The following is a 25,574-nucleotide window of genomic DNA, read 5'->3' as shown; positions in this document are numbered from 1 at the left end:
CTCCCTCTTTAATCGATCACCTTCTTTTCTGTCACCCGTCCTTACGGACAGATTTATTTGTCACACTATAACAAATAAATACCCCACACACACAAATATATATATATATATATATATATATATATATATAAAGGATTAGGAATTTTTTTTTTCTATTTTGAGTTTTTTTTTCAATCCATACTTTTCATTTGACTTATTTTTTAATAGCATATTTAATTTTAAAAAGTGTTTAAATTAGTTTTTTTTTAAAAAAATATATTTATTTGTTATAGTGTTTTGGTCTATTATAATATTTTATTAGTCACAATAAAATATTATAAAGTCTACTTAAAAACATGATAAATGATTTAAATAGATTATATCATCAATCAAATTAACAATAAATCTAAAAATATAATTTTGTAATGGCCTATGAATAATAACAATCAAAGAAGCACAAAAAGATTTTATTTAAAATATTTTTAATAAATATTCACAATATTTATATCGGTAAAAAAAAGAAGAAAAAAAATTAAAATAAACCTTCAAGGGATGTTTTAGGTATTTTTAAATTAAAAATATTATTTGGGAAAAAAACAAAAGAGTTTCCCAAACAAAGGAATTCATATATTTTCTAGCAAAATCGTCCCAAATTCAATGGAATTTTCCCTATGCATTAATTAACTTAATGTATTTGTATATATTAGAATAAACATGTAGGTTTCTCAATTGGGCCACTCAACGAAGGAGAATAAAAAACACCGACATCTCTATTATATATATTTATATTTATATTATATTACGTAAATATTTATATATAGCAAAAATCTATGTTGACTCGCCTCTTTGTCTCTTTCCATCATCCATCATCAGAAATAGAACCCTACAGACGGCCCCCTCTCTCTCTCTCTCTCTCTCTCTCTCTCTCTCTCAAGGTAAAAGAACCTCTCTCTTCCCTTTCCCTAATTTTCTATTGTTCTGCAAGTAGGAAACAAAAATATTATTAGCCTCCTTTTTGTATCCCCCTCTCCCTCTTTTTTTTATTCTTTTACATTATTTCAGTTTGATTTTTAAAATCTTTTTTACCTAATATTTTTCCAATATTTTCAATCCGATGATGTCGCATGAGAGGAACCCTAAGAAGCTTCAATCTTTTCCACTGCATCAGGATTGCGGTCGTCGGTTGCTTTTTCTTATTTGGCGACCTTTCCTCGTTCTTCGATGGGATTTTGATGTTAGGGTTTCGTGAAAGATGCGTCCTTTTTGTTGTTTTTCGATGTTGTCCTCCTCCTTTTCCCTCCCGATCCTTCGACCTTTGATCCTTTCCGTTGAATGCTATTGATAGGCTCGGCGAGGTGAAGGTGATGTGGTCGAATGCTTGACTGAAATCGGTGGAAAAATTTTGATCTTTTTGCCGATTTCACCGGCGTGTCTCTGTGGTTCGTCCGTTTGAATGGACGACGACGGGGATGGGGGGTTGGATATTCGGAACTGGGGCTACTATGAACAGACCTGGAAGGGGAACCTCGGCCTGCATCTCATGTCCTCGGTGGTGGAGCGCGACACCAAGCCGCTGTTGTCGAATGGGGGATTCTTGCATCGGCAATGCGGTGTATCTGAGCCATTGGTGGCGATGGACGTCATGAGAGATGGCTGGATCCACCAATCCAGCGACGACCACGACAAGATCCTTCATATGCTGCCGGTGAATCACCACCACCATCACAACGACAGCTATTACGGTGCCCTACATGATCCTCTGACCCCCGAGACTCTCCAAATGTTGCAGCTCCCCGAGCCTCCCAAGGATGACAATTTCCCGGTAACAGATATACCTGTTGGTGAAAATGAGACTCCTTTAAAGAAGCGCTCGAAGGGCCGGCCCCAGAAATTCCCGAAGCCAAAGAAGTCGAAAAAAGTTGCAGCATCGACTAATGATACTACTAATGGTTCTGTTTCACTTGGAAAATCTTGTAGGAAGAGCGCTGAGATGGTCATTAACGGTATCAGCTTAAATACCTCAGGGATCCCAACACCAGTTTGCTCTTGCACTGGAAAGCCACAGCCATGCTACCGGTGGGGTGCTGGAGGCTGGCAATCGGTGTGTTGCACAACTAGCATTTCGATGTATCCCCTCCCTATGAGCACCAAAAGGCGAGGTGCACGAATTGCAGGCCGGAAGATGAGTCAGGGGGCATTTAAGAAAGTTCTGGAGAAGCTTACAGAAGAAGGCCATAGCCTTTGTAATCCGATTGACTTGAGGTCTTTCTGGGCTAAGCATGGCACTAACAAGTTTGTGACAATCAGGTAAAACGTGCAATGTTGGCTGTCATAAATTAGGCTTCACCTCTGCATCTGGCTTTGCCTATCCACGATGTACAAATCTGTATCCTTATGTGGAGGTGCTTTGAATCGGAGGTATCGACACATTTTCTATCGGGAATAGTCGGCGCTTTGAGGTTCAGAGGCTTGAATCATGTCTTCTTCTGTTTTAAGCTTGTAGTTTTAAAGCAAACAATGTTTCTAAGCCAGAGGGCTTTTTACTTGATATATATAGAAAATCTTATTCTTCTTATTACTGATGTTAGCTTGTTTTCTCCCAGAAGAAATTCAGATGACACAGATTATGAGGTGGCTTCCATTTTTATGGGATCATGTTTAGGTTCTTTTACATGCCTCTTTAGTAACTCTAGCTTTTGCTCGTCAAAACCAAAATATCAACGTGAGCTACATGTTACTAATACCTGTATCTGCTACTCGCTTTTTGTATATATGCAATGTTGATACTGCTATTGAAGTTGCTGACTAGTTTAGTTGGTAAAGACTTTGATAGATTATCGCAAGGTCATGAGCCCGAATCCTGTCTTCGTCACTTATCCTTTACCAAAAGAAAAAAGAAAAAAAAGAAAAACTACCATTGTTTCTTGGCCATTGATGCCTATTAACTTGTGGTTGTTCGACATTCAAGTTACTCTCTGCATGTTCACATTGCACAAACTTGTCATAAGAGCAATTATTCAGATATTCATTCCTTTTTGGTGAGAGATCTCTTATGGATGTTGCTAGACTGCCCTCTGTTAAATACTGCCAAGGGAAACTTTTCATCCCAAGAAATGATGATTGTTTAATCAACCCAAGTAAATATTGGTTGTGTTGTCAGCATATGTAAATTATAATATGCTAGATCTTTGATGTTGCTTTATTGTTAAAAAGTAAACCTGTTCCTAAGTGTAAAATCTTAATTTGTAAATGTCTATTCATCTAGAAATAGTGGGTTTGATGACAGTTCCTTCTAGGAAATTTAAGGGAATTTCTTGCTGCAGCTCTCATTTCTCTCCGCCTTCTCTTCTACTAGATTCACCTTTTTTTATCCTATCTAATCTTACATTTCAATCTTGTAGTATTTGTTTTAAGCATTATCCCAATGTTACTTACCTTATTGTCTGTGATACAAACAGCCTGAAAACTGGTTCGAATTGGAACATGATTGGCAAGTGGGACATTCGAGAAAGGACCGTGCAAATATACAGAACCCTTGCCAGTTTTGTAGGTCATCTTTTGGGCTTTGCATGTTCTTTCGCTTGTTAAGCTGAGGAGGATATACTCTAAGAATAACTTTGGAGCTCAGTTTCATGTCTTATTTTATCATTCTCTATGACCAAACAGTTGGATGGGTATGATTCTTTTGCTGGAATTGAACAATCAGCCAGTTATCAGGATCTTTGAAATACAGGTTGATCCGTATTCAATTAGACTACAGGCATTACAGTTGATAAAGCTTGTGATTTGGAATTATGTTTGATTCCAATTGCTTCTGTGGTTTTGGGGTTTCAACTTCTGTCACGAAGTCTTATTTTTGACAGGTGAAACTTATATATAGCATTGATGGTCTTTCGAAAGTTAACAAAGGAGAACTGCGTGTCAACAAACTATCATAAATAATTGTGAAATTTGAATTATGCTTCCATTCCTTCGTCAGTCTTTGTTTCTTGAATTTTTTAGAATGAATTTCCCATTTTTCTTTCAATTAATAGTCAAGGCAGAACTCTTTTATCTATTATATCCCATGTGATATGTATTTATCTACCTATGTTCAATTTCGTGTCTGAGAACTTGACTTTTTAACTAATTCTGCAAGAAGTTATTCTTAATGAACTGAAGTACTCATTCCAATTGGTAATCTTAAGCCCTTTCTTTAAGAAATAACTACATCTGTAAATATATGTATATATATGTTGCCAAGTTGTTAGGATAATATTAACATAGCAGTCTCCTTTTGGTTTATTGAAGGAGATCATATAGGAGGCTTACAATGTACATTATTTTGATATCATGGTAAAGTTCTAATTTTCTTTTTAATTTTTTTCTTTTCATCGGATGGTTATTTGAATTGGTTTTTTTTTTTTACTTTAGATCATCTGAAATGTTTAAAGGTAAAGCTATGTCGATCTTACCCCAACTCTCGCATTGGTGAGAGCCCTTCTTTTATCCTATGAAATGGTATGTTTGCTTCCCTTTTATATTAAATTATATCAAACATCATCTAGTGTCTTCATATCATGTAATAGCCTTGAGAATGGGCTGTGCGTCCTTCAACTTAGGTTTCTCAGATGAAGTAATACAGAAATAGTGCCAAGGCAATATGATGCTATGAATTAGTCCATGAAATTTTCTTGGTATTCTGTTATTAGGAGGCACAAGTATATATCACATTTAGGTATTAATTTATATATGACATGACCACTGATGCTATAGTTGCTATCACTCAAAGATGTGTCTTGCAAAATTTACAGGAGCATTTGACAGATCATTTTGGTTGGTCTCTGTTATTATTATTGTGTCTAACAATTCATTGTGGCTTGACATTATGAGAATTCCCCTATAGAATTTGACATGCATATTTAGAGTAACTTGGTTGAACATGAGGCTCAGTGAATCTTTTGTAGCTTTCTTTGCACTATTGAAAGCTATCTCATCAATATCAAGTTGAGCTCATTCATGTAAAGCTTAGCATAATGGGGGATTGTTTTTCTGTGTTTCTAAGCTGTCATGTTATGAAGATGAAACAAAAACTTGTTTGCATCAAACTTTCTAGTCTCATGTAGGATACTCTCAGTTCAATATATGTAATTGGTAGATCTTTTGAAGGGTTATTGTGAAAATTAGAGCACTTAAACTTCCACAAATATCTTTTATATGGTTTCTGGAGGATACTGTTGAGTTTCTTGATTGCATTGCTTCCTGTTCATTGTACAAACTTATGCAAGAAGTTGACCTTTTTTTGTTAATTATTCCTTATTTCCAACTAGCTGTGAGGTCTGAACCTTTCATCACTTTCAAAATTTTGTGTGCATCTGACAGTAGGATCTTGTTACACGGTGAGTTGCCTGTAATTATGGATGTAGTCTAGAAACCCCTTCCATCATGTCCTGAAAATTTTTCCTCTGAATGTATGTGGAAGGTTGGGGTTGCTCACTTACCGATTTGTGTAATATTTTGCTCTTTTTACACTTGAAAAAGGTATTTTGTTATGCCACAAGTTACAGGTAATTAATTTAATAGTCTTGGAGGCCGATCTATCATGTCCCAGAAGTTTTGCTATTGTCATCAAAACAACAGAGACACTTCTCCAGAATTTTTTTTTCTTGGTGCTGCAGAGCTTTCAACCCCAGTGACATCTTCAGCCTTCTGTTCATGTTTTCAGATAAGGTGCAATGACTTTCCCTGGCCAACATCTTTCACGTCCAAAGGATGAATGATGATTGGTATGCTCTTGTGTTGCAAATTCAACTTTCCATTTCTCAGTTCACATATTTAGTTTCTTAACATGACTTTCTTTCTAGCCTGTGTCATATCTGTCTTGGCAAAACCAGGATTTATGTTTCATATGAAGACTACTTCTGCTATTCTTTTTCAAGCAAAAGGTTGGTTACAGTTCTCATCATCCCTTCCAATTTCACACGTCGATCATTATTTTTATAGATTTAATGCTTATCAGTAGCAGTTTACCATTTGCTCTCTGGTTTAGCTGATCATAGAGTATGATATAATACCATACTGTTTTCTCTTTGAACCCAGAAAGGAACTGTTCTGTATGGCTTAAGAACTATTTGATTTCTCACAAGCCCTCACATTGTATCCTTGTATCTCAACAGTGTTCTGCGGCGCGCTGCTGCCATACCAATGGGCAGAACAAATGGCATGTGGAGTATAATAATCACAGGGGCACACAGTGGAAGGAATGATAAAGAGCTCCCTCCTTTGCTTGATGGCGGGGTAGGCGCATGTGGAAGGGCCATGATTCAGCTCCCTCCTTAGCTTCCCCCTTTACGTTCTCACAAAGCTGCATGTCCATCCTTACTTCTTGGGATCCTACAAAGCTAACAACCTCCAGATTTGCTTTACTCTTCTCCTGCAACTTCTCAAGCAGAGCATTCAGATGCAAAGTGCAGCCCATGAATTTAAATGTAGTACAAAGAAAGCAGCCACATGCAGTGCCAACAAATTTATGAGGATGAGCCAAGTTTAAGTCGAGGCACAGCTTCACTATAAGAGTGATAGTAAGCTCTTCTTTTCAGCACGAGAGTGTTCTAACAACTTTTGAGTACCAAGTTTTTTGGTGCCCAGATGTCACTTCAAGCATGTCTTTTGAATAGAGAATTGTTTTGTTGTTCTACTCTGAAGGAATTGTATGTTGTAGACTGGTCTCCAGAGTAATATCAATTGTCAAGATCAGGAGAAGTGATTTTTATTGACTATTTTCAAAAGTTGTATTTGCAAGTTAATCTATCCGAAAAGATATTTTTCTTTCAGAATTGATTTAGTATCATGAACAGTGAATATAGTCTTTATGCAGCATTGGAAGCTTTTGCTTGCAATTAAGGGCAAGCAAAATCTGAAACAGATACCATATTGCAGCATATAACACCTTGCCACAACTGCTCCATCATCACAATTCAGTAGCTGACACACTCTAATCGCAGTAGTTCTTCTCCATATATTGGAATATGTCACAACCAGCATTCTATCTTCAAACCCAAAAGCCATCTTGATGTGGTCAAACATGACAGTCTTCCAGTCTACTTTCCAGAAAGGTAATGAGAGCAGCTACCTACATTTCACCCCAATCCCAAGAGAGAAAATGCTCATAAAAGAAACCCCCTCATGATGATAACTCGAAGCTTTTAAAGATTTATTTCTATCCTCATGAATTTTGAAGTCTGTTGTTGGTGCAAAAACAAGGTCACAGGAAATACATATCAAACATCTTCATCAAGAACAGAAACAGAGAACAAAAGGCTAGTGCCAACTTTTCTAGGGCTTTCACCAGTGGAAAAGAAGGATGTTGCTAACATTACAAGGATGCCTGCTTCAGATGTTATGCCTCATCCCTGTCAACTCAGCTTTGCATGATGTGCCAGATCCTTGAGATTGCATCAATCAGATGATGTGTGATACACTGATGATGAGCAGAATTGCAAAGGAAATTGGTCATAAGAATTGTTCTGACTTCCTCATGAACTAATAGAAACCTAATGAGAAATCTTGTATCAGATGAATGATGCTCTCCGGTCAAACCTGCAACAAAGACTGATTGGCTTTTCCATTCCAAATCAACTGCATCCTTCTCTGTTTTGTGTTGGTGTATAATAATGATTACACGTGAAGTGATTGTGATAATAATAATACTAATATCGAATCCAACTGGTACAGAGTGGAACTCAACACGCACACACACACACAAACTGCAAGTGCTTGGTGATTCGAGCCTCTTTAACGCCACTACTCGGACATCACCGGCAAACATGCTTCCTTATTTTATGGCTGATGGAAAGGCACCGAGGGGGGGCTCGATGACATGCAACACAAAGAATAGCTTTGTATGCTGAGAAAGATGCTCCTCAAAGCAGATGTTTCTGCAAGCTTTGGCACATAACATGATGAATTCTGTGACTGATGAACTACTGCTGCTACACTGATGTCTTAGCAAGAACAGTGCAAAGATATGTAATAGCAGCCATCCATCCAAAGATGTGCAAACATGCAAACAACAAGTATTATATACTCGCCAATAATTTTGTGTCATATAACCAAATAAAGTACAAATAGGAGTTAAATAACACGTCAGGAAAGATGATGATGGCGAGGGAAGGAAAAGGAATAAAGAGGGGAATGAGGGGCCATCATCACTTCCAATGCCAATGGGAGAGTGGTGAGAGATGTCATCGATGCGTTTGCTTTTGAAAGTGTAGCAGAAGCAGAGCATGGAACAACAAGGAAAGGATGTAGGGCTTTCGAAGCTGTGTCTGGGGATCTGAGATAATTCGAGCATAGATTAGGAGGCACTGGGACTCGATCAGTGTGTAGATTTCAAGATGCTCATCATGACCTACGTTGGATCCTTCCCTAATCTAAGCCAGCAGCTGTCGGATTATGTTCTTTGACCACTGCGAACGTTCCCTCCATCATTCTACTTAGCACACTACAAATGCCAACCAGCTCACCATTAGAGCCTGTAAATGCTTGCTTTTCCCTCTTCCTTGTGCACTCCAAGGATGGACGGTCACTTCCAAATGCTCTCCCCCGCTGTCATGCTGCTTCTCCTCCTGTTCATGAAGCTGCCTTCGTCCCTGTCGTCGTCGTCCACGAGCACAGAGACGGACCGAGATGCCCTCGTCCTCTTCAAGAACTCGATTCAGGAGGACCCAAATGGAGTTCTGTGGAGTTGGCAGCTCAACCAGAGCCCATGTAGCTGGTACGGCGTCTCCTGCTGGCAAGGAAGAGCCACCGAGCTCGACCTCAGCAGTTGCCACCTCTCGGGGACGCTCTCTTTCCGCCCTCTCTCATCGCTCGACATGCTGTCGGTCCTCAATCTCTCCTCCAACGCCTTCTACATCAACTCCACCTCTGCTCTGCTTCAGCTCCCGCCGTCGTTGCAGCGGCTCGATCTCTCCTCTGCTGGCCTCTCCGGCCTTGTACCGGAGGACTTCTCTCGCAAGTATCCTAATCTTGAACATGTAAATCTCTCCCACAACAATCTAACTGGTTCTCTCCCAGCGAATCTGATGCCACAGTCGGGTAATCTCCGAGTTCTCGATCTCTCCTTCAACAATTTCTCGGGTGGCATGTCTGATCTTGTTGTGCTTGGCAACTCCTGCAAGGGCCTGCTCTACTTGGATCTCTCGGCAAACAGGATCGCCGATGCGATCCCTTCCTCCCTATCCAACTGCAACGGCCTGAGGACCTTAAACCTCTCGTCGAATGCGGTTACAGGGGAGATCCCTCAATCTTTCGGCGAGCTCCGAAGGCTGGAGAGATTGGATCTCTCGGACAACTACATCACTGGTTCCATTCCGTATGGTCTGGGAAATGCTTGCGGATCGCTGGTGCAACTGAAGCTCTCCGACAACAACATTTCTGGTGCACTTCCCGACTCGTTCTACTCGTGCTATTCGCTTCGATTGCTCGACTTGGCGAACAACAACATGTCCGGCCCTCTGCTGAATGATATGCTGCAAAATCTTGGTTCCTTGGAGAGCCTCTTGGTGAGCAACAACTTCATTTCTGGGCCATTTCCGAGCTCCGTCCTCCGTCTGCAGCAGCTGAGGATTGCGGACTTCAGTTCCAACAAGCTCACCGGCGCCATACCACCAGATGTTTGCTCTGGTGAATCCTCGCTCGAAGAGCTGCGAGTTCCTGATAACCTGATCACCGGCCGCATCCCAGCTCAGCTGTCCAACTGTTCGCAGCTGAAGACGATAGACCTCAGCATCAACTATCTCCAAGGCCCGATTCCGCCGGAGCTCGGAAGGCTCAAGAACCTGGAGCATCTGATGCTCTGGTTCAACGGCTTGCATGGACCGATCCCCGCGGAGTTGGGCCAATGCTCGCGGCTCAGGAACCTCATCGTCAACAACAACTTCATCAGCGGCGACATGCCGGTCGAGCTGTTCAATTGCAGCAACCTCGAGTGGATCGCGCTGACGAGCAACGGGATCACCGGGGAAATCCGCCCGGAGTTCGGCTTGCTCTCGAGGCTGGCGGTGCTGCAGCTCGCCAACAATAGCCTGAGCGGGGAGATCCCCAGGGAGCTCGGCAACTGCAGTAGCTTGGTGTGGCTGGACCTGAACAGCAATAGGCTCAGGGGTGAGATCCCGCCGCGCCTTGGCCGGCAGCTGGGAGCCAAGGCGTCGAGTGGAATTCTGTCGGGCAACACCTTGGCATTCGTCAGAAACGTGGGGAATTCCTGCAAAGGGGTGGGAGGGCTGCTGGAGTTCGCGGGGATCAGGCCGGAGAGGCTACTGCAGGTGCCGACGCTGAAGACCTGCGACTTCACTCGATTGTACTCCGGCGCGGCGCTCAGCGACTGGACGCACTACCAAACACTGGAGTACCTCGATCTATCCTACAACGAGCTCTACGGCAACATCCCCGAGGAATTCGGAGACATGGTGGTGCTGCAGGTGCTCGACTTGGCGCACAACAGGTTGACAGGGGAGATTCCGGCCACCCTCGGCCGCCTCCGAAACCTCGGCGTCTTTGATGCTTCGCACAACAGGATGCAGGGGAGCATTCCGGAGTCCTTCTCCAACCTCTCATTCTTGGTGCAGATCGACCTGTCGGACAACAACTTGTCGGGGCCGATTCCGGCGAGAGGGCAGCTCACCACGCTTCCGGCGAGCCAGTACGCGAACAACCCGGGCCTCTGCGGCGTCCCGCTGCCCCCGTGCCAGCCACCGAGCAATCTCCCGACCGCCATTCCGTCGAGCTACGGGAAGCAGGAGAGAAGAAGCTCGGCAGCCGCTTGGGCGAACAGCGTCGTTCTCGGGGTCCTCGTCTCGGTGGCTTCGCTGTGCGTTCTTATAGTGTGGGCAATCGTCATGCGCGCGAGGCACAGGGAGGCAGAGGAAGCCAAGATGCTAAGCAGCCTGCAAGCCACGCATGCGGCGACAACATGGAAGATCGAGAAGGAGAAGGAGCCTCTGAGCATCAACGTCGCCACCTTCCAGCGGCAGCTCCGCAAACTCAAGTTCTCGCAGCTCATCGAGGCCACCAACGGCTTCTCCGCGGCCAGCCTCATCGGGTGCGGCGGCTTCGGCGAGGTGTTCAAAGCCACGCTCAAGGACGGATCGAGCGTCGCGATCAAGAAGCTGATACATCTGAGCTACCAGGGTGACCGGGAGTTCATGGCGGAGATGGAGACGCTAGGCAAGATAAAGCACAGGAACCTGGTGCCGCTGCTGGGCTACTGCAAGGTGGGGGAAGAGAGGCTGCTCGTCTACGAGTACATGACCTTCGGGAGCCTCGAGGACATGCTGCACGGCCGAACGAAGCCGCGGGACGCGGCGCTGAGCTGGGAGGAGAGGAAGAAGATCGCGCGCGGCGCCGCCAAGGGCCTGTGCTTCCTCCACCACAACTGCATCCCCCACATCATCCACCGCGACATGAAGTCGAGCAACGTGCTGTTGGACGACCAAATGGACGCAAGAGTGTCCGACTTCGGCATGGCTAGGCTGATCAGCGCGCTGGACACGCACCTGAGCGTGAGCACGCTCGCCGGCACGCCCGGGTACGTGCCGCCGGAGTACTACCAGAGCTTCCGCTGCACCGCCAAGGGCGACGTGTACTCCTTCGGGGTGGTGATGCTGGAGCTGCTGACGGGGAGGCGCCCTACCGACAGGGAGGACTTCGGGGACACCAACCTGGTGGGCTGGGTGAAGATGAAGGTGAGGGAAGGGAAAGGGAGGGAGGTGTTCGACGGGGAGCTCCTGCTCACAAACGGCGCAGAGGAGGATAAGGAGATGGCCAGGTTCATGGAGATCACGCTGCAGTGCGTGGAGGACTTCCCGTCGAAGAGGCCCAACATGCTGCAGGTGGTGGCCATGCTGAGGGAGCTCAACTCTGCTGCTGTGGATGGAGCTGCAACTTAATTGCACACTACTACTGTTTTGATCGTTCAAAATATCGATATTTCGACACTACTGTTTGTCATATAGCTCCTATGAACGATGCTTGTAATTCCGAACACCTTGAAGGTTGCAGCTTGTTGACTATTGATTGATGATTACCGCAGAAATTGTAGAGATTGTAGGAACTAAATAAATCTGATAAGAGTAGATCCGACGCATTTCATCGAACAGGTTGGCGCGTTCTTCCGACCGCTGAGAGCTTCAATGTACTGAGAATTCGCTCACCGGTAGACACGCGGTAAGCTCACCGCAAAAAAAAAAAGACTGTATCTTCTCTAAAAGAATTCAGTAAAGTTAGTAACATCTATTGCTTCTTTTTAGACAGACATTAACATCTATTGCTTTTTGTACATCAACATATATAGATAGGAAAAATGTGGACGGCATGAGATTAAGCTACAAACAAGTAAAAAATGCAACAAAATATGGAATTAGATCATTCATGAGTTTCTCTCCTACCAAAGCATAATATTGTTTCTTTCAAAAGCATCCACAAGAATGATCATTTCAATATTACAAAGGAGAATGAGACTAGCTGGAACAGCTCGAGCAAATTTCATATCCATAAAGCCATCATTCTAAGAATCCTGGCCCAATATGGGTCACATGCAAAGTCAAAACCACAAGGCAGATTTCACTCTTAGGCATGGCCATTTCTTGAACACATGAAAAAAAGGGAGACATGCCAAGTCATTACAACAAATCACTGAACTAAGTTTTCCCACTCAATAAAAGATAGGCTCATCAATAAATCTTGTTACCTGAAATGAAAGTTCGGTTGCCGCTATTTCTAGTGTTATTTTGTCGGGCAAGTGATAGGTTACAATGCCACGGAACTGCTGCATATGGGTTTGTTCGACAACCTCCCTCCCTTGATCAAAGCTGACAACTACACTTGCACCTGTGCATCACAAATTGAGTCAACATGAAGAAAGTTGCAACAGTATTCAGAAGAAATATTTGGAAGTTCAATAGCAGAAACATGCCGAAATGGTTATTTAAAATGCAGTAGTTGAAATGTTCTAGTCACTTGTAAGTGGAATGTCATTTTGATCAGTAACAAAATGGTTTAGATGTGAAGACAATCAACATGCAATAATGAATGTAGTTGTTACCAACACAAGATGGACTATGTTTCCCAAAATGACATTTCAAATCATTAATTCTTAGGCAAGTCCAATCTAAAGCTGAAATTGGAACAGTTCGCAATCCCTAAAACTTGTTTCTGAGATGTTGTCCTAATTAACAACAGATTAACCTTCGCTTTATTAGACAAGTCTCTGCCACTGCTTAAATCACCAAGTGCACTATTTATTTGATGAGATGATCGATTCACTAACTCCGTTAAACTTAAATCACTAGTCTAAAATGTTTAAATCGAAATTAAAATAATGAACCCAAGGAGCCTTTTATTTAAGTCTTCTTTCACTTTCGACGGGGGTCTTAATCGGGATGTTACATTTTCCCCCGATACACGTAGAGACACCACAGATGAAATTCTCATCTTAGCCTTCCCACATGCTAATTTTTTTCCAAGATCAAAAGAGAAAAACTTAATGTATTATCATCTAGCACAAGATCAACAGGTTCATTAAGGAGTCCTGAAATGCATTTCAAACATCCAAGTATTGAACTAGTCATAATAATCTTAAAAAGGCCTTGCTGACATGTTAAATGATAAATCTCCTCAGTTTTCTCTTCTGCAACAATTGTCACAAGGAACAGTCAAAAGGTCATTCACTCCAATGATGGGGAGAAAGATTTCACGCAGCAAACAGAGAGCTTTCCATTTCTACACCTCAAGTTCAGTTCTAGTAAGCCAAAAGACATCCAAACAAAAGACTTTAGATCACACTATGAAATTTCTGTTATTAAATTATTGAAGTTGCCCACTTTTAAAGTGTTCAGATCTATCTATCTAATTGCCAAATATCTTTGCAAAATGCTAGCCAGTTTAGTAATCAAATTAACATTCTAAGAACCCTGCAATTGATCCACAACAACTAATTTGCACGGAAAAAGAATAAGAGAAAAGATTCAAACTAGTCAGAGGGACCGGATTTCAAGAAATCCAAATTTTAAGTACGAGTGGACATAACCAAAGGTTGAAGCTTTGCTCACAAAATGCTGTAAGACATACAACTTTAGTTCCTTTTAAATAGCATCTTTCGGTAATGAAGAAGAAAGGAACCTGGAGAGCACGTCCCAGCAAGTGAACTAAACAACTGGCCAATCGAAACGCCCCATCCCAGGGAAATAGCGAACAAACGCCACATCGAATGGCAAAAACCTTTCCGGCACGGCGTCCACACCGCCCTGCCTGCACCGCACTCGGTCATGGCTCTCTTTGATCATGGCAAGCACGAAGAGCGACGCGTGGATCGCCACCATGAGCTCGCAGGGGGCCGACTCCACCACCCGGTTGATTAATCCGCGGTCGGGAGTACCGCAAGAACCCTGGATCCGACCTCGCTGATTTCAGCGGCCGCGATGATCCGGCGGGCCTTGTCGGCCCGCGGCTCATCGGAGTTTCTCGCGTCTGCGTCGAGGAAGGACCAGTCCCTCTCGACGAGCTCTCCCACCGGGATCGCGGAGTCGGCAACTGAACCGGAGGATGGGAGGAAAGTGGAAGAGGAGAGCCGCCGCGTAGGGGGTCGAAGATGGACGCGAAGAGAAGAATGAATTACGGTTAGGGTTGAGGCCGGGGTTCCGGAGGTGCGGGGAGGAAGCTCGGAGAAAGGACGATGGAGGCTGAGCGCGTCTCAGATTCGATGAGCATTTGCCACATGGATCTTGAAATCGGCATCAGAATCGTCGATTTAACGAGATATTGGTTTCTTGGACGGAAGCCGGAAGCGGGAGCCGCTCCGGTAGCCAACGCGACTTTAGTTACGACATGATGACGCGGCAGCACCGACGCCGTGGCGAGTTGTAAGATGACCCGCGTGTCGCGTCGGGAAACGGAAGCGTTTCCGTGGAGTGCGCGAGATCGAGATTTCGAGTCCCGTGATGAGTCATTTTACGTGGCAAAGGGCCAAATAGAAATAAGTCGCCAACCATATTTATTTGGTGGGACCCAACGCACGACCGGACCAAACCACTCGATCATCGAGCACACGGTTCCACAGCCCGTACGGCGCCACGTGTCCTGTCATAACAACCGCTGCCTCCTCCCTGTTCCTTTTCAGATGTGCCGCAGGCGCACTCGTGGCGGTCGACGCTTCGCAGTGACGCTCGACGCCGACGGATGGGATTCGCTCGAGCGAGACGATCCGACGGCTGAAAGCACTCGACTCCGCCGTTTCGTCGCTAGTATCAAGGGGTCAACAGCAGCAGCAAAGACGAGGGTGAGGGGAGAGAGAGAGAGAGAGAGAGAGAGAGAGGAGAGGCGAGGAGAAGAAGAGATTGGAGGTCTCTGTCGTTTTCTTGCTGCTTTGGTTCTTCAACGAAGCGTCCTTCGATGGTGGTGGTGGTCGCGATCGACGCGAAATCGAAGGGGTTCTGAGATATTCCCGCGGGAATTCCAAGCGGACGCAGCTAGCTGGGAGAGTCACGAATCCCGAGAAAACCCTCGGTCTAATCCGAAGAGATTTCTTTCTTTATTTGTTTCTTTCTCGCCCTTATCTGATGGCTTGGCTACCTCTCATCTATCCGGCCATCGATCTGAGAAAAGGTGCGGCCTTTTAATGTCTGTTTGCTTCGATCTTGGTTTCTTGCTCTTTTTCTTGAGCTTCTTCGGGCAAGTTTCCATTTCCTTTGGGTGTGAATCCGGTTTCTTTTCTTGATGTTTCTTGGACGACGAGGTTGAGATATTGGGACTGCAATTGCTCCATCTCTTGCATGTCTTCTTGAACCTTATATTGTTTTCACTGGGATTTTGTGGGTTTCTTGGGTTTGGAAGTGGTGCAGCAGTTGCTTTCTTGTGTCTTTTGCTCTTTTGCAAAATACGCAACTTTAAAGATGGAAACTAAAATAGTTGATGTGGTAAATGATGTTTGCTTAGTTCTTGGACTATAATTGAGTTGGAATATAGTCATACGAAATAATGGAATATGTACGTTTGAATGCTGAAATGGAGAGACTAGTTACTGTCTTGCTCAAACCAGTCAATTGCTGCAAATTTAAAGTGTATGCCAATTGTTGTGTCCTTCTGAAATTGATATGAAAATGGAACTTACGAAAATATGAAAATGGAGAGTGAATTTAGTGGTTTTGCATCATATGAGAAAACATTGTCGACGCTTGTTTATCTTTCACGAGATCAGGATTGAATGTTCTTGGACTAATTTAGCTGCAAATTCAGAGGTGTTGCTTTAATTAGCTAATGCCATTACTTGCATATTATGCCATGAATTCGTTAATTAGTATTGAAACGTCTGGGGTTCATTTTTGGATTACAAGTTGTTCATCTACTGTTGTGACACATACCTTACAAATATGATGTGAAGAAAACGAGAAACATTTTTTGTCAGTGATGTGATCATATTTTTGGAAAGAAATATTTATCTTAAGATGGAGTTCTACTACGTTTTGAGTAGGCAGGTTGGGTTGTGTTGGATCATGATGGAGATAAATTGGAAGAGAAATTGTGAGAGAAAAATTGTGGCGAACCATTTTCTTAAGAGAGTGATCCAATTTGCATCATTTAGACTTGTCTAGGAATCAGAGTATTGTGTATCTCACCCAAAAGTAAATGTTTACTATTGTAGTCATTAAGACTTATGTTCTATAGCTTGATAGGTAAGGTGAGAAAAACACATAAGAATAACTAGGTTAGAAATTAATGCAACGTTTGTTTTTGTTGGGTTCTGTTGATTTAAATAAAGTATTATTTCATCAGCTTGAAAGAAACATAATATTCTTAATTGCTCTTTGGTTTCATGAAGGAAACTTATATCTAAACAGAGATTCAAATGTAAAATCTTTTACATGGGACTTTGCTACAGGGATTATGTAGCATTCTGTATATAAAAAAGATTTCTACATACAACTGAGAGGTTATACAAGGTCTGAAAGGAGTTGAAGATGCCATTCTTAGGCACTTGGGAGCATTCAGAAGGAACAATTTGCTACAATATATCCTTGCTCTAGTGGAAATAAATGAACATGATGAAAAACATGACATGGAACATTGGTACCACATGTCTCCTAGGTTCTGAGGCTACCGGCTTCTATGACACAAGCCTCAGAATATCAAATACTATGCTTTTCTTGCCACTGAAATGCGTATTGCAGATATCAAATATATCATTGCTTGCCATATATTTATTATATATTTCGTTGATACAAATTATAATAATATCTATATCCTTTATTTTTTAACTGAGAAAATTGGTTTTTAGAAATCATACGTGATTGAGACTGCTTATGTTCCTCCTAGAAGAATTACAACATGATGACATTCTAAATATTAGAGACTATGAAATGTTGATGGATGCATATGTAGTAGCTAACTTGGAAAAGACAAACGTAGTCCTAGACTCACAGAGATTATTTGGGCTACTGCCTGACATGATTCTTCGCCTATTTGGTCAGTTCTCTGAGGCTAGGTTATTGAATGACTAAGTTGTTGCAAGTATTATGACTCTTGTATCTTCATAAGATGATGGAATGTTCCCCAATAGTTGAATATGTTGTCATACTATGACCTAGAAGCTCAACTAGCTGGTTTTACATTTTTGTTGGTGTCCAGTTTTGTTGAAACGTGAATGAGGATAGAATCAGAATGAATCAAGCAAAATTCAATCTTCCGTAGGTATTTGAGAGTTTTATAGACGACATCAGTCCAGGAATTTCATTGTGGAAATAGACCCCCAGGATAGCAGCACCAATGTTTTATATCCACATGGAGTAATAAGAAATTTTTGTAGTCATGCAGAGTACTGTTAGGATTGCCACTCGTTATCTGATGTAATAAACAAGAGGTCCTTTCCTTGGTACTTTAGTTTGTTTTTATGATGGACCAACAACTGTTAAAGGAAATCAGGTATGAAGTTGCAGACAGCAGTTCGACCTTGAAGGTGTTCTTGATTTGCTCCCTAGTGTCATCCTAACTTTGAACTATCTAATTCCATAGCTGAATTCTGTTGATGTTTGACTTATTCTTTGGTAGGAGCTGTGAGTAAAATGTTGTCTGTTTTGATCAAATTAGTCTTCTTCATTAATGTTGATGCAGAAATAATGATCAAATGATTAATACTGGCATTTAAAAACTTTTTAGCTATATCTCTCCCTACTGTTGCTGTGATTACCTTTGAAAGATCATCATTAGATCACAAGGATGAGTATTCTCTTTTTTTTTGTGTGTGTTTTTGCTGATGTAGCTGGCATATAATCTATTCTAACAATACAAACACTTGTTGGTACCTACATGATTGCAGTACAGAGCCACTTTTTGCATAACTTTTGTTGTAATAGATTGACATTTTATGAATTCCTCTGGATTTTTTAGCTCATACATATATTATTTGCAGGTTTGGGATAAATCATTTGTCGAGGTTGTTTTTGTGTTATGAAATATTTAAGGTTTGTGAACTTTCTGTAGTTTGAGTAAAGATGAATATGTCTGATAATGGTCTTTCTGATAAAGAGGGTACCAAGTTAAATTTGTGGAATAAAGTTACCACTTTAAATCCCAATGCTTTGGAGTTTATTCCATCATCTCTGAAATATGCAAAAAGCACCAAAAGCTTAGATACAAAAAAGTTTGATGGCCTAGGATCTTCTGGAAATTCAGTCTTTAATCAGTCAGGCTCCACTATATCAAACAACTCAGAAGTTGAGGCGAATCCATACTGGTACCATCAGCTTCCTGATGATATCATCCCTGATTTCAAAGTCATGGCAGAAGAGTTGCAGGGACCTGGAAATCTCCGAATTGCAGATCTGTCCTTACATAATGCTGTTGGACCATCAAGACTTACAGGATCAATGGCCAACCAATTATTAGGTGTGAGGAAAGATGTTCCTTGTTTTACAAGTGAAAATCACCATTTGAGTGAAAAGATATGTGCTGAAGAAAAATCACCAACTGCGTTCATGGCTTCAGCTGCTAGTTCCTGGGGCAAACCTTTCATAAATGGTGAAAAGCACAGTAGAATTGGAAGGATGGGATGCAGAAACGATGGGGATTTTTGTGCTGGTCCAATAAATGATTTGACAAGTAATAATATGCTTCTTGAGAATGCAGCTGTTGATCCTATCAAATATTTGTCATCATGCTTTCCCGGTTGTGATGCTCAGAGACTAGCCAATGTTTACTACAAGAATGGATGTGACTTGAACTCCACAATTGAGCTTATAAGTCACTACATGGTATGTTCGGGTTAATTTGGGCTTTTGTTTTTTCGGGAATCATTTCTTATATCAAGTATTTTAGAAACCTAAACTTCAGATTCATCTTTAGGCCTTAAACAAAATGTTGGGAAGTAAGAAATCGAATTGTAAAGTGGAAACAAGTGACTTAATAGGAATAGCAGTAGCTGTTTGGTTATTTGGATATCATCTAACCAAGGCTTTTATGCTAATAAAGAAAGGATGTTCTTCACCGAGTTAACAAGAAAAGGCCAGACCAGATAGCTATGTGATGGTGTCTAAATTTTGTTGGGCATGCTGCCTGCTGTGGTTTCAGCTGAAATTATAAGCATGGATTCAGAAAACTTATTTTCTTTTGGGGTATATGGTCATGGAAGTTTTGATAGAGAGAATATCAGAAACTTGCATTACAACTTGTTAGTTTAACTGTGATATATAATATTGTTGAAATCATAACTCAACATGTCAATCACTACTTTTTAGTTTATCTCGTTTGAGTACTACTATGGGCAACATTTTCATACTGTTCTAACCACAAATTACTAGGAGGTAACAATCTTGTTGTATTTTACAGTTTATTTAATTTTTGTATTAGGTTATGTTATCGTTCTTCGACTGTGGTGCTGTACGCATGTTATTTTATTGAATTTATTAAACTTTTCCAGTTATAAGTTTCCCAGATAGATTTGTGACTTTAAAATTTTACTAGAAGTATGAAGAAATGACATTGTGGCAGATTATACATTTAATATTGATCGTTGCTATAATGTTATGATATCATTACCTGTGCTCTTTAGTTGTCTTTTGAAGCTATTTGAGGGCATAACATTGTCATCATTTTCTTCTAAATGTCAGCATGAGGTTGATAGTGGTTTTGATCAGAACCTTAATGTGATGTCATTGGCATCCTCAAGAGTTAGCATGCTGGACCCCACTGCTCTGTCCTTCGCAGAGACACATGCACAAAGCGGGTCATCAAAGTATAATAGGGAAGATACCCAACATAATCCCATTATGCATAGATCTACCTCCAGCATATCAAAAGGTGACATGAAATTTGCATCAACCATTAGACAACTTGGGTTGCAGGATTTTCATCGTTCGAGGTCTGATAGAAATGGTTGTGCCGACGGCCATGTTGGCTCAGGTAGAACCATTCAACTTTTAGCTAGTTCTCTTAATGGTCATGGTAAAACACTTTATAAAAATAAAAGTGCAGCTAATTCAAGTTCTGGTTGGCTCGAGACTGAAGATGCAGTGGGTAATTTCTAATACCAATTTTCTGAGTTAAAAATGGAAATTTTCCCATTGTCATCATTTAATATGATTGCAAATTTGTATTCAGAGTCAAGAAGGGAAGATCACAATGTTGCAACTCTACGGAATAAGTGCTTTGAAATGGTAGGTGTTCTGGTTTCTGGGGCATCATAAGTTATTTATTCATCACAATTCCTGTTATAATCATTTCTGAGGATGACTTTTGTTATTGCTCTATGCTTGATAATTGTTGTTTGATGTTCGCGGAAGCACATTCTCTCTTCTCATCTTAATAATATTCATGGGCATCTCTAGTGTACTGATATAGATGATATTCAACTTAACCCTTTGATCTCTTAAGGGTAGCACCGCAAGAAGAATGAGGAATTGTAATGCAACGCATGGATCTGCGTATTTATTAGAACTTAATTTTAGTGTTTCTCTTGTTTATGCTAGCTATACTTGGACAGCATTGTGAATCTAGTTGCATCATTGGAAATGTTGAACCACCTGGATTCTAAATATATTCAAGTTAGTCAGAGAGCACAACTCTCCACCTCATTTTTGTTCCATGTTTTCTCTGTGAAGCTTTCTGTCATTTTCTGAACTTTGGCTTCAATTTAGATTCCTCAACTGATTCTTGATTTGGCAGTGGCCTCATTGTTATATGTCTTTCATCCTTTGCAACAACACTGATCAATTTCACTGGCATCTGTTATAATATGATTGTTTCATCAGCTCTTTGAATATGTATCTTATTCAAGAATGTAGCCTCTTGTGCTTGGAAAGCTTGAAGTCACCTTTAGGATATTGGTGCGTGTTTGGCATGGTTTGATTAGGTTCCAAAGAGCAATTGTACAACAGGCAAACTAGCTCAGCTCATGGAAAAGCTGAAGCAATTTACCAGATGAGGTTGGTCATCTATTTCACTGATTGAGATAATGTATGTTAAATTTATTCCTGGAGTCATTTATGGTTGCCAACTTTGGAGGGTTTCTTTGGTACAGTAGTAATATACTTGGGTACCATATGACCTAAGCGACCAAGGTTCGAGTGACAAAATTGGTCACTCTGTTTATAGAGGTAATACTGCATCCGTTAGCTCTCATAAAATCTTGCATTGCCAAGAGCCTTGTATGTGGGATTTAACCTTTTGGGTTATACTTTCTGTCTTTTTTCTTTTACTGCACTCAATATTTGTTATTTACATATCTAAAAGCACTAGTTAATTTTGAAGAACTGCCAATGTTTTTCAGGAACCCACTGTTTCCGGAGCACCAAAACTACAGCCAACTGAAAGACCAGGTGATCGACTTATACGGCCTCTCTGTAACCGAAGCTATGCAATCCCTCAACAACAGGTTGAGCTTCCTGAGACGCAAGGCAAGGTCCTCAGGGCAGCGACTGCACGCCGTAATATGCGTTGGAGTTGGTCAGCAGCACTCCAAGGGCACAGGATCTCCTGCTTGGCTTCCTCTTGCAGTGGAGCAGTACCTGACGACGGAAGGCCTGCAGTTCACCCAGCCTCACCCAGGCCTTCTCCGTGTTGTGATATATTGACAGACACGCTGTAACTATTATACCCAATTGGAGAGAGAGAGAGAGAGAGAGAGAGAGAGAGAGACAGATACATCATACACTTTTCCTTATTGTGCATATGGGTGGAATAGAAGAGAAATCAGTGCAGAGTACGTAGTTACACTACTGTTGACGTTGTAAATGGTGGTGGCTTTCGTTACTACCTTTTGTAATTTGGTGGGTGGAATTTTTCTGGTTTTGTTGCCATATATTGTACATTCTCTTTCTTTAGTCTGTTGGTTTTTCTCTGCGCTATTTGAAAGTTGACGAAGCTGTTTTTCGACTTGAATGTGATTGATCATATCGAGCAAATAAGAAAAAAAAAATCTTATCTGACTTTTACTGATCTGATGTGAAAAAAGGTCAGTCGTGTTCTTCTCATCGATTCATACGCTCAGACACCGTAGCATTCCGTGGTTCGAACAGAGACAAGCCAAAACCTTAAAGACTTCGCGGCAAACCGCTCCGTCACACGCGTATCCTTCCATCACGTCCTTCATCTTCGTCTTCCTTCTTCTCCTCCTTCAATGCACATTTGGGGTGGAAATCGACATTGCACCCGATGCAGCTGTAGGACCACCTACTTCCCATCTCGCCGCAGCCATCACAGCAATACGTCTTGCAGCGGGTCAGCACAAGCTCGTGCCCATGGAGATCACGCTTCACCTTCTCAGGCCACCCCTTTGCCATCTCCTCAATCTTCTGCTCCAACTCCTTGATCCTCTCCTCGCTGAACGGGTAGGCATCAGCTCCATGGATCGTTAACAGATTCCTTGCGTCCTTTGTGAGAGTCCGACCCGTAGGACCAATGGCAACCAGGGAGGGGATGCCACGGACTCTAAAAGTGCGGCTAAAATATTTCCTCCTCTCATCACCAAACGGCAGCGCCAACCAAGGCATGCCTGAGAAGAACTCCTCGAAAGAATCCTGATCGCGGTCGCTGGAGATGAAGACCATCTCGAAAGAACTGTCCATGCTCTTGATCTTTTGATATTCCTCGATCAGCCCGGCAGCAAATTCGCGGTATCGACCGCACCAGCAAGCTGAGAAGTAGAGGAGGATGGTCGCGCCGACAAGCTCCTTCACCGGAACCTGTGAAGCACGATGACGAGAGATTAGCCATCGACGATGCTGAGCTGTGGATTCACTATATGCTCAATTCATTACCTTCGAGCCTTGTTTCCCAATTACATAATCGAGGTCCCCAGAGACAAGAAGATATTCCAGTGTCTGTGCATCCATTTTGGCCTTTGCCTTCTCTGCCATCAAATCCAACCTCTCCTGAGAAAACGGGAACGCTTCCCACGCATCAAATCCATGTTCTTCGACGAGCTCAGCGTAATTGACATCCATAGTTTTGCCATCGGCACCAATCACAACCAAGGCTGGGTTGGCCCTGACATCAAAGCAGCGGCCAAGCTTCTGACGGTTCTTGTCCTCGAAAGGAATCGCGAGCCATGGCATGCTCGCCAGGTCTTGTTCATAGGACGATTTCTCATCATCTAACGACACCAGCACAACCTCAAAGCTCTCCCGGGCTTCCTTGAGCTTCCTATAGATTTGAGCCAGCACCGGAGTGAACTCAGCGCAACAGGTGAAAGCACCGATCGAGAAGTACAAAACCACTATCTTCCCTTCGAGATCCGACACGGCAACATGCTTCGATTCAGTATCGATCAGGTGGTGACAGATGGTAAGCTGGTGGATCAAAACTGTAGCTTCTCTTCCTACAAGGAGGTCATCGATTACCTTGGACCCATCATTGGAGATCAAGTAGTCTCGGGAGGGCGAAACCAACAGTCTTGGAAGAGACTGTTCCTTCTTGGCAGCCTCCTCTTCCTCCTCCCTCAACCGGTTGATCTTCTCAGGAGTAAATGGATACCCCTCTGCACCGTATTCTCGCACAGCTTCGATACCTTGTTCATTAAGGACCTTGCCGCTGGCATCGAGGATGACAAGGTGGGGTATGCCTCCGACCCTGAAAAGCATATCGAGCTTTTTACGTGTGTTAGAGTCTGCAAATGGGATTGCCAACCACGGCATCTTCGAAAAGTATCTATCAAAGGAGTCCTCGTCGTGATCAGCTGGCACGATGACAATCTCAAATTGGCACTGGCCCTTCGAGGAGAGCTCATCGTATACTTCGATCAGCAGAGGAGTGAAGCGTCTGCGGGGTCTGCACCATGAAGCCGAGAAGTAGAGACCAACCACTTTCCCGTCAAGACTGCTGATCGCCACCTGAACAAATCTCTGCTTGTCAGCGAGAATCTATAGATCGCCGTGCATTTTTCATAGTTGAATTAGGCAAAAAAATTGGACTTTTAGCAATAAGCATTTCGCCTAATCTCATCCTCCTCCGTTTTCTTCTCTCTAAACCTCTCGATCCTCAGATTCAAATCCAAGCCTTCGATTCATCCTATTGCTTTATGCTCTTTCTGACAGATCAAAAGACGCCCTGCTTTCTTGTGACGAACACACAGCATATCGTTGGCTCGCCGGAAGGGACAAAGGTTCACTTACTCTAGGCAACGAGAATGGAAGACTACTTCTATAACGATAGATTGGTAAGCAAGTCTCACAAGATCTTGACTTTCTACGGTAATCATGATGCTCAACAAATATTAGCGATTGATGGTAGACACCTTGTCGCCATTGTTACGGAGGAGGAAGTCCCTCTTGTCGCCTGAGAGCAGCGACACCACATCGCTCACTGCCACCTTCGCTGCCATTTCCTCTCTCTCTCTCTCGACGGCAAGAAGGAAGGGGACTTCGACGCCACCTGCTTATATAGACAGGCCAGCGGACCATTGGTTGCCTTCGTCGTGAAGTAACGAACAGTGAACGCCTCGACGCAGAGCTGTTGTCGTTCAACATACACCATTAAGAAATCACTCCATCCTTCCGTCTGAGAATATAATATTAATCACCTCAGCAGTCTGATCTCAAACACCATAGTACGGAAGATAGAAGTGGGTATAATGCTCGGAAGCCAAGGGTTTAAATAATACAAAGAAGCTGATGTTCACATTCCTTTTTGTCCTCTCTGAAAGTTATCTCTAGAAATTAATGGCCACGAGAAAAAGTTCCATCGTCGTCACTTCCGATCATCTTTCTTCTTCTTCCGGTACGTGCTTGTTCGAAAGATTTATTGACCTCTTTAAGACAATCAAAAGTTGCCTATATGACAGACACCATTGAGATCATCAATTACCTTTGGATCTGTCTTTTAAGATCAATTCCCTCTTAGCAGCCTCCTCCTTCTCACTCGACTTGTCGATCTTCTCAGGAGTAAATGGCCCCTCGAAAAGCTTACCGGGCTTTTTGCGTGCGTTGGAGTCTGCATATGGGACTGCCACCCAAATGCATTTAAGGAGTCGTTCCGAGTAATTCACTAAGGGGAGGAAGCATCAGTAGCTAACTTCACTTTCTTATTCACCATTGGCTCGGGCTCATCCACCTCCACCTCCACCTCCACCT

The 25,574-nt window shown here is 42.5% G+C and overlaps 4 protein-coding genes, 1 long non-coding RNA gene and 1 pseudogene across 7 annotated transcripts; 4 read left to right on the top strand and 2 right to left on the bottom strand.

Annotated features, from left to right (window-relative positions):
- The first annotated feature begins 840 nt into the window (after positions 1-840).
- LOC135607059 (protein Barley B recombinant-like) lies at positions 841-6,794 on the top strand. Of its 2 annotated transcripts, XR_010485068.1 has the most exons (4): positions 951-2,397; positions 3,438-5,744; positions 5,823-5,903; positions 6,135-6,794. XR_010485068.1 is itself a non-coding variant. In XM_065098549.1 (2 exons), exon 2 carries the CDS (start codon positions 1,433-1,435, stop codon positions 2,288-2,290), a length of 858 nt encoding a protein of 285 aa, XP_064954621.1. In that variant the 5' UTR covers positions 841-914; positions 1,325-1,432; the 3' UTR covers positions 2,291-2,554. The 2 variants fall into 2 exon arrangements, 1 of the variants encoding a protein (XP_064954621.1); XM_065098549.1 differs by lacking the exons at positions 3,438-5,744; positions 5,823-5,903; positions 6,135-6,794 and adding an exon at positions 841-914 and having other exon boundaries at positions 1,325-2,554.
- A 1,404-nt stretch (positions 6,795-8,198) lies between these two features.
- LOC135607054 (brassinosteroid LRR receptor kinase BRL2-like) lies at positions 8,199-12,006 on the top strand. The gene has a single exon (XM_065098541.1). It carries the CDS (start codon positions 8,499-8,501, stop codon positions 11,907-11,909), a length of 3,411 nt encoding a protein of 1,136 aa, XP_064954613.1. The 5' UTR covers positions 8,199-8,498; the 3' UTR covers positions 11,910-12,006.
- A 389-nt stretch (positions 12,007-12,395) lies between these two features.
- LOC135612006 (uncharacterized) lies at positions 12,396-15,595 on the bottom strand (annotated as a pseudogene).
- On the top strand, positions 15,176-21,232 carry LOC135607045 (polyadenylate-binding protein-interacting protein 7-like). 2 transcript variants are annotated; one of them, XM_065098534.1, is made up of 4 exons: positions 15,176-15,621; positions 18,422-19,262; positions 20,118-20,409; positions 20,608-21,232. In XM_065098534.1, exons 2-4 carry the CDS (start codon positions 18,504-18,506, stop codon positions 20,691-20,693), a joined length of 1,137 nt encoding a protein of 378 aa, XP_064954606.1. In that variant the 5' UTR covers positions 15,176-15,621; positions 18,422-18,503; the 3' UTR covers positions 20,694-21,232. The 2 variants fall into 2 exon arrangements, with proteins under 2 accessions (XP_064954606.1, XP_064954603.1); XM_065098531.1 differs by having other exon boundaries at positions 15,177-15,621; positions 20,118-20,523.
- A 125-nt stretch (positions 21,233-21,357) lies between these two features.
- Positions 21,358-22,328, top strand: LOC135607043 (uncharacterized). Its single transcript, XR_010485064.1, has 2 exons — positions 21,358-21,431; positions 21,776-22,328. It is a non-coding gene; the product is annotated as an uncharacterized LOC135607043 (long non-coding RNA).
- Positions 22,329-22,450: 122 nt separating this feature from the next.
- LOC135607040 (probable nucleoredoxin 1-1) lies at positions 22,451-24,914 on the bottom strand. The gene is made up of 3 exons (XM_065098523.1): positions 24,740-24,914; positions 23,265-24,335; positions 22,451-23,189 (listed from the first exon to the last, which is right to left on the bottom strand). Exons 1-3 carry the CDS (start codon positions 24,824-24,826, stop codon positions 22,566-22,568), a joined length of 1,782 nt encoding a protein of 593 aa, XP_064954595.1. The 5' UTR covers positions 24,827-24,914; the 3' UTR covers positions 22,451-22,565.
- Between the last annotated feature and the right edge of the window lie 660 nt (positions 24,915-25,574).

Source organism: Musa acuminata, chromosome BXJ1-2 (assembly GCF_036884655.1).
Source record: "Musa acuminata AAA Group cultivar baxijiao chromosome BXJ1-2, Cavendish_Baxijiao_AAA, whole genome shotgun sequence".
NCBI classification, from domain to species: domain Eukaryota; kingdom Viridiplantae; phylum Streptophyta; class Magnoliopsida; order Zingiberales; family Musaceae; genus Musa; species Musa acuminata.
The sequence above is the reverse complement of the archived record's forward strand: the minus strand, read 5'-3'. Positions and strand labels throughout refer to the sequence as shown.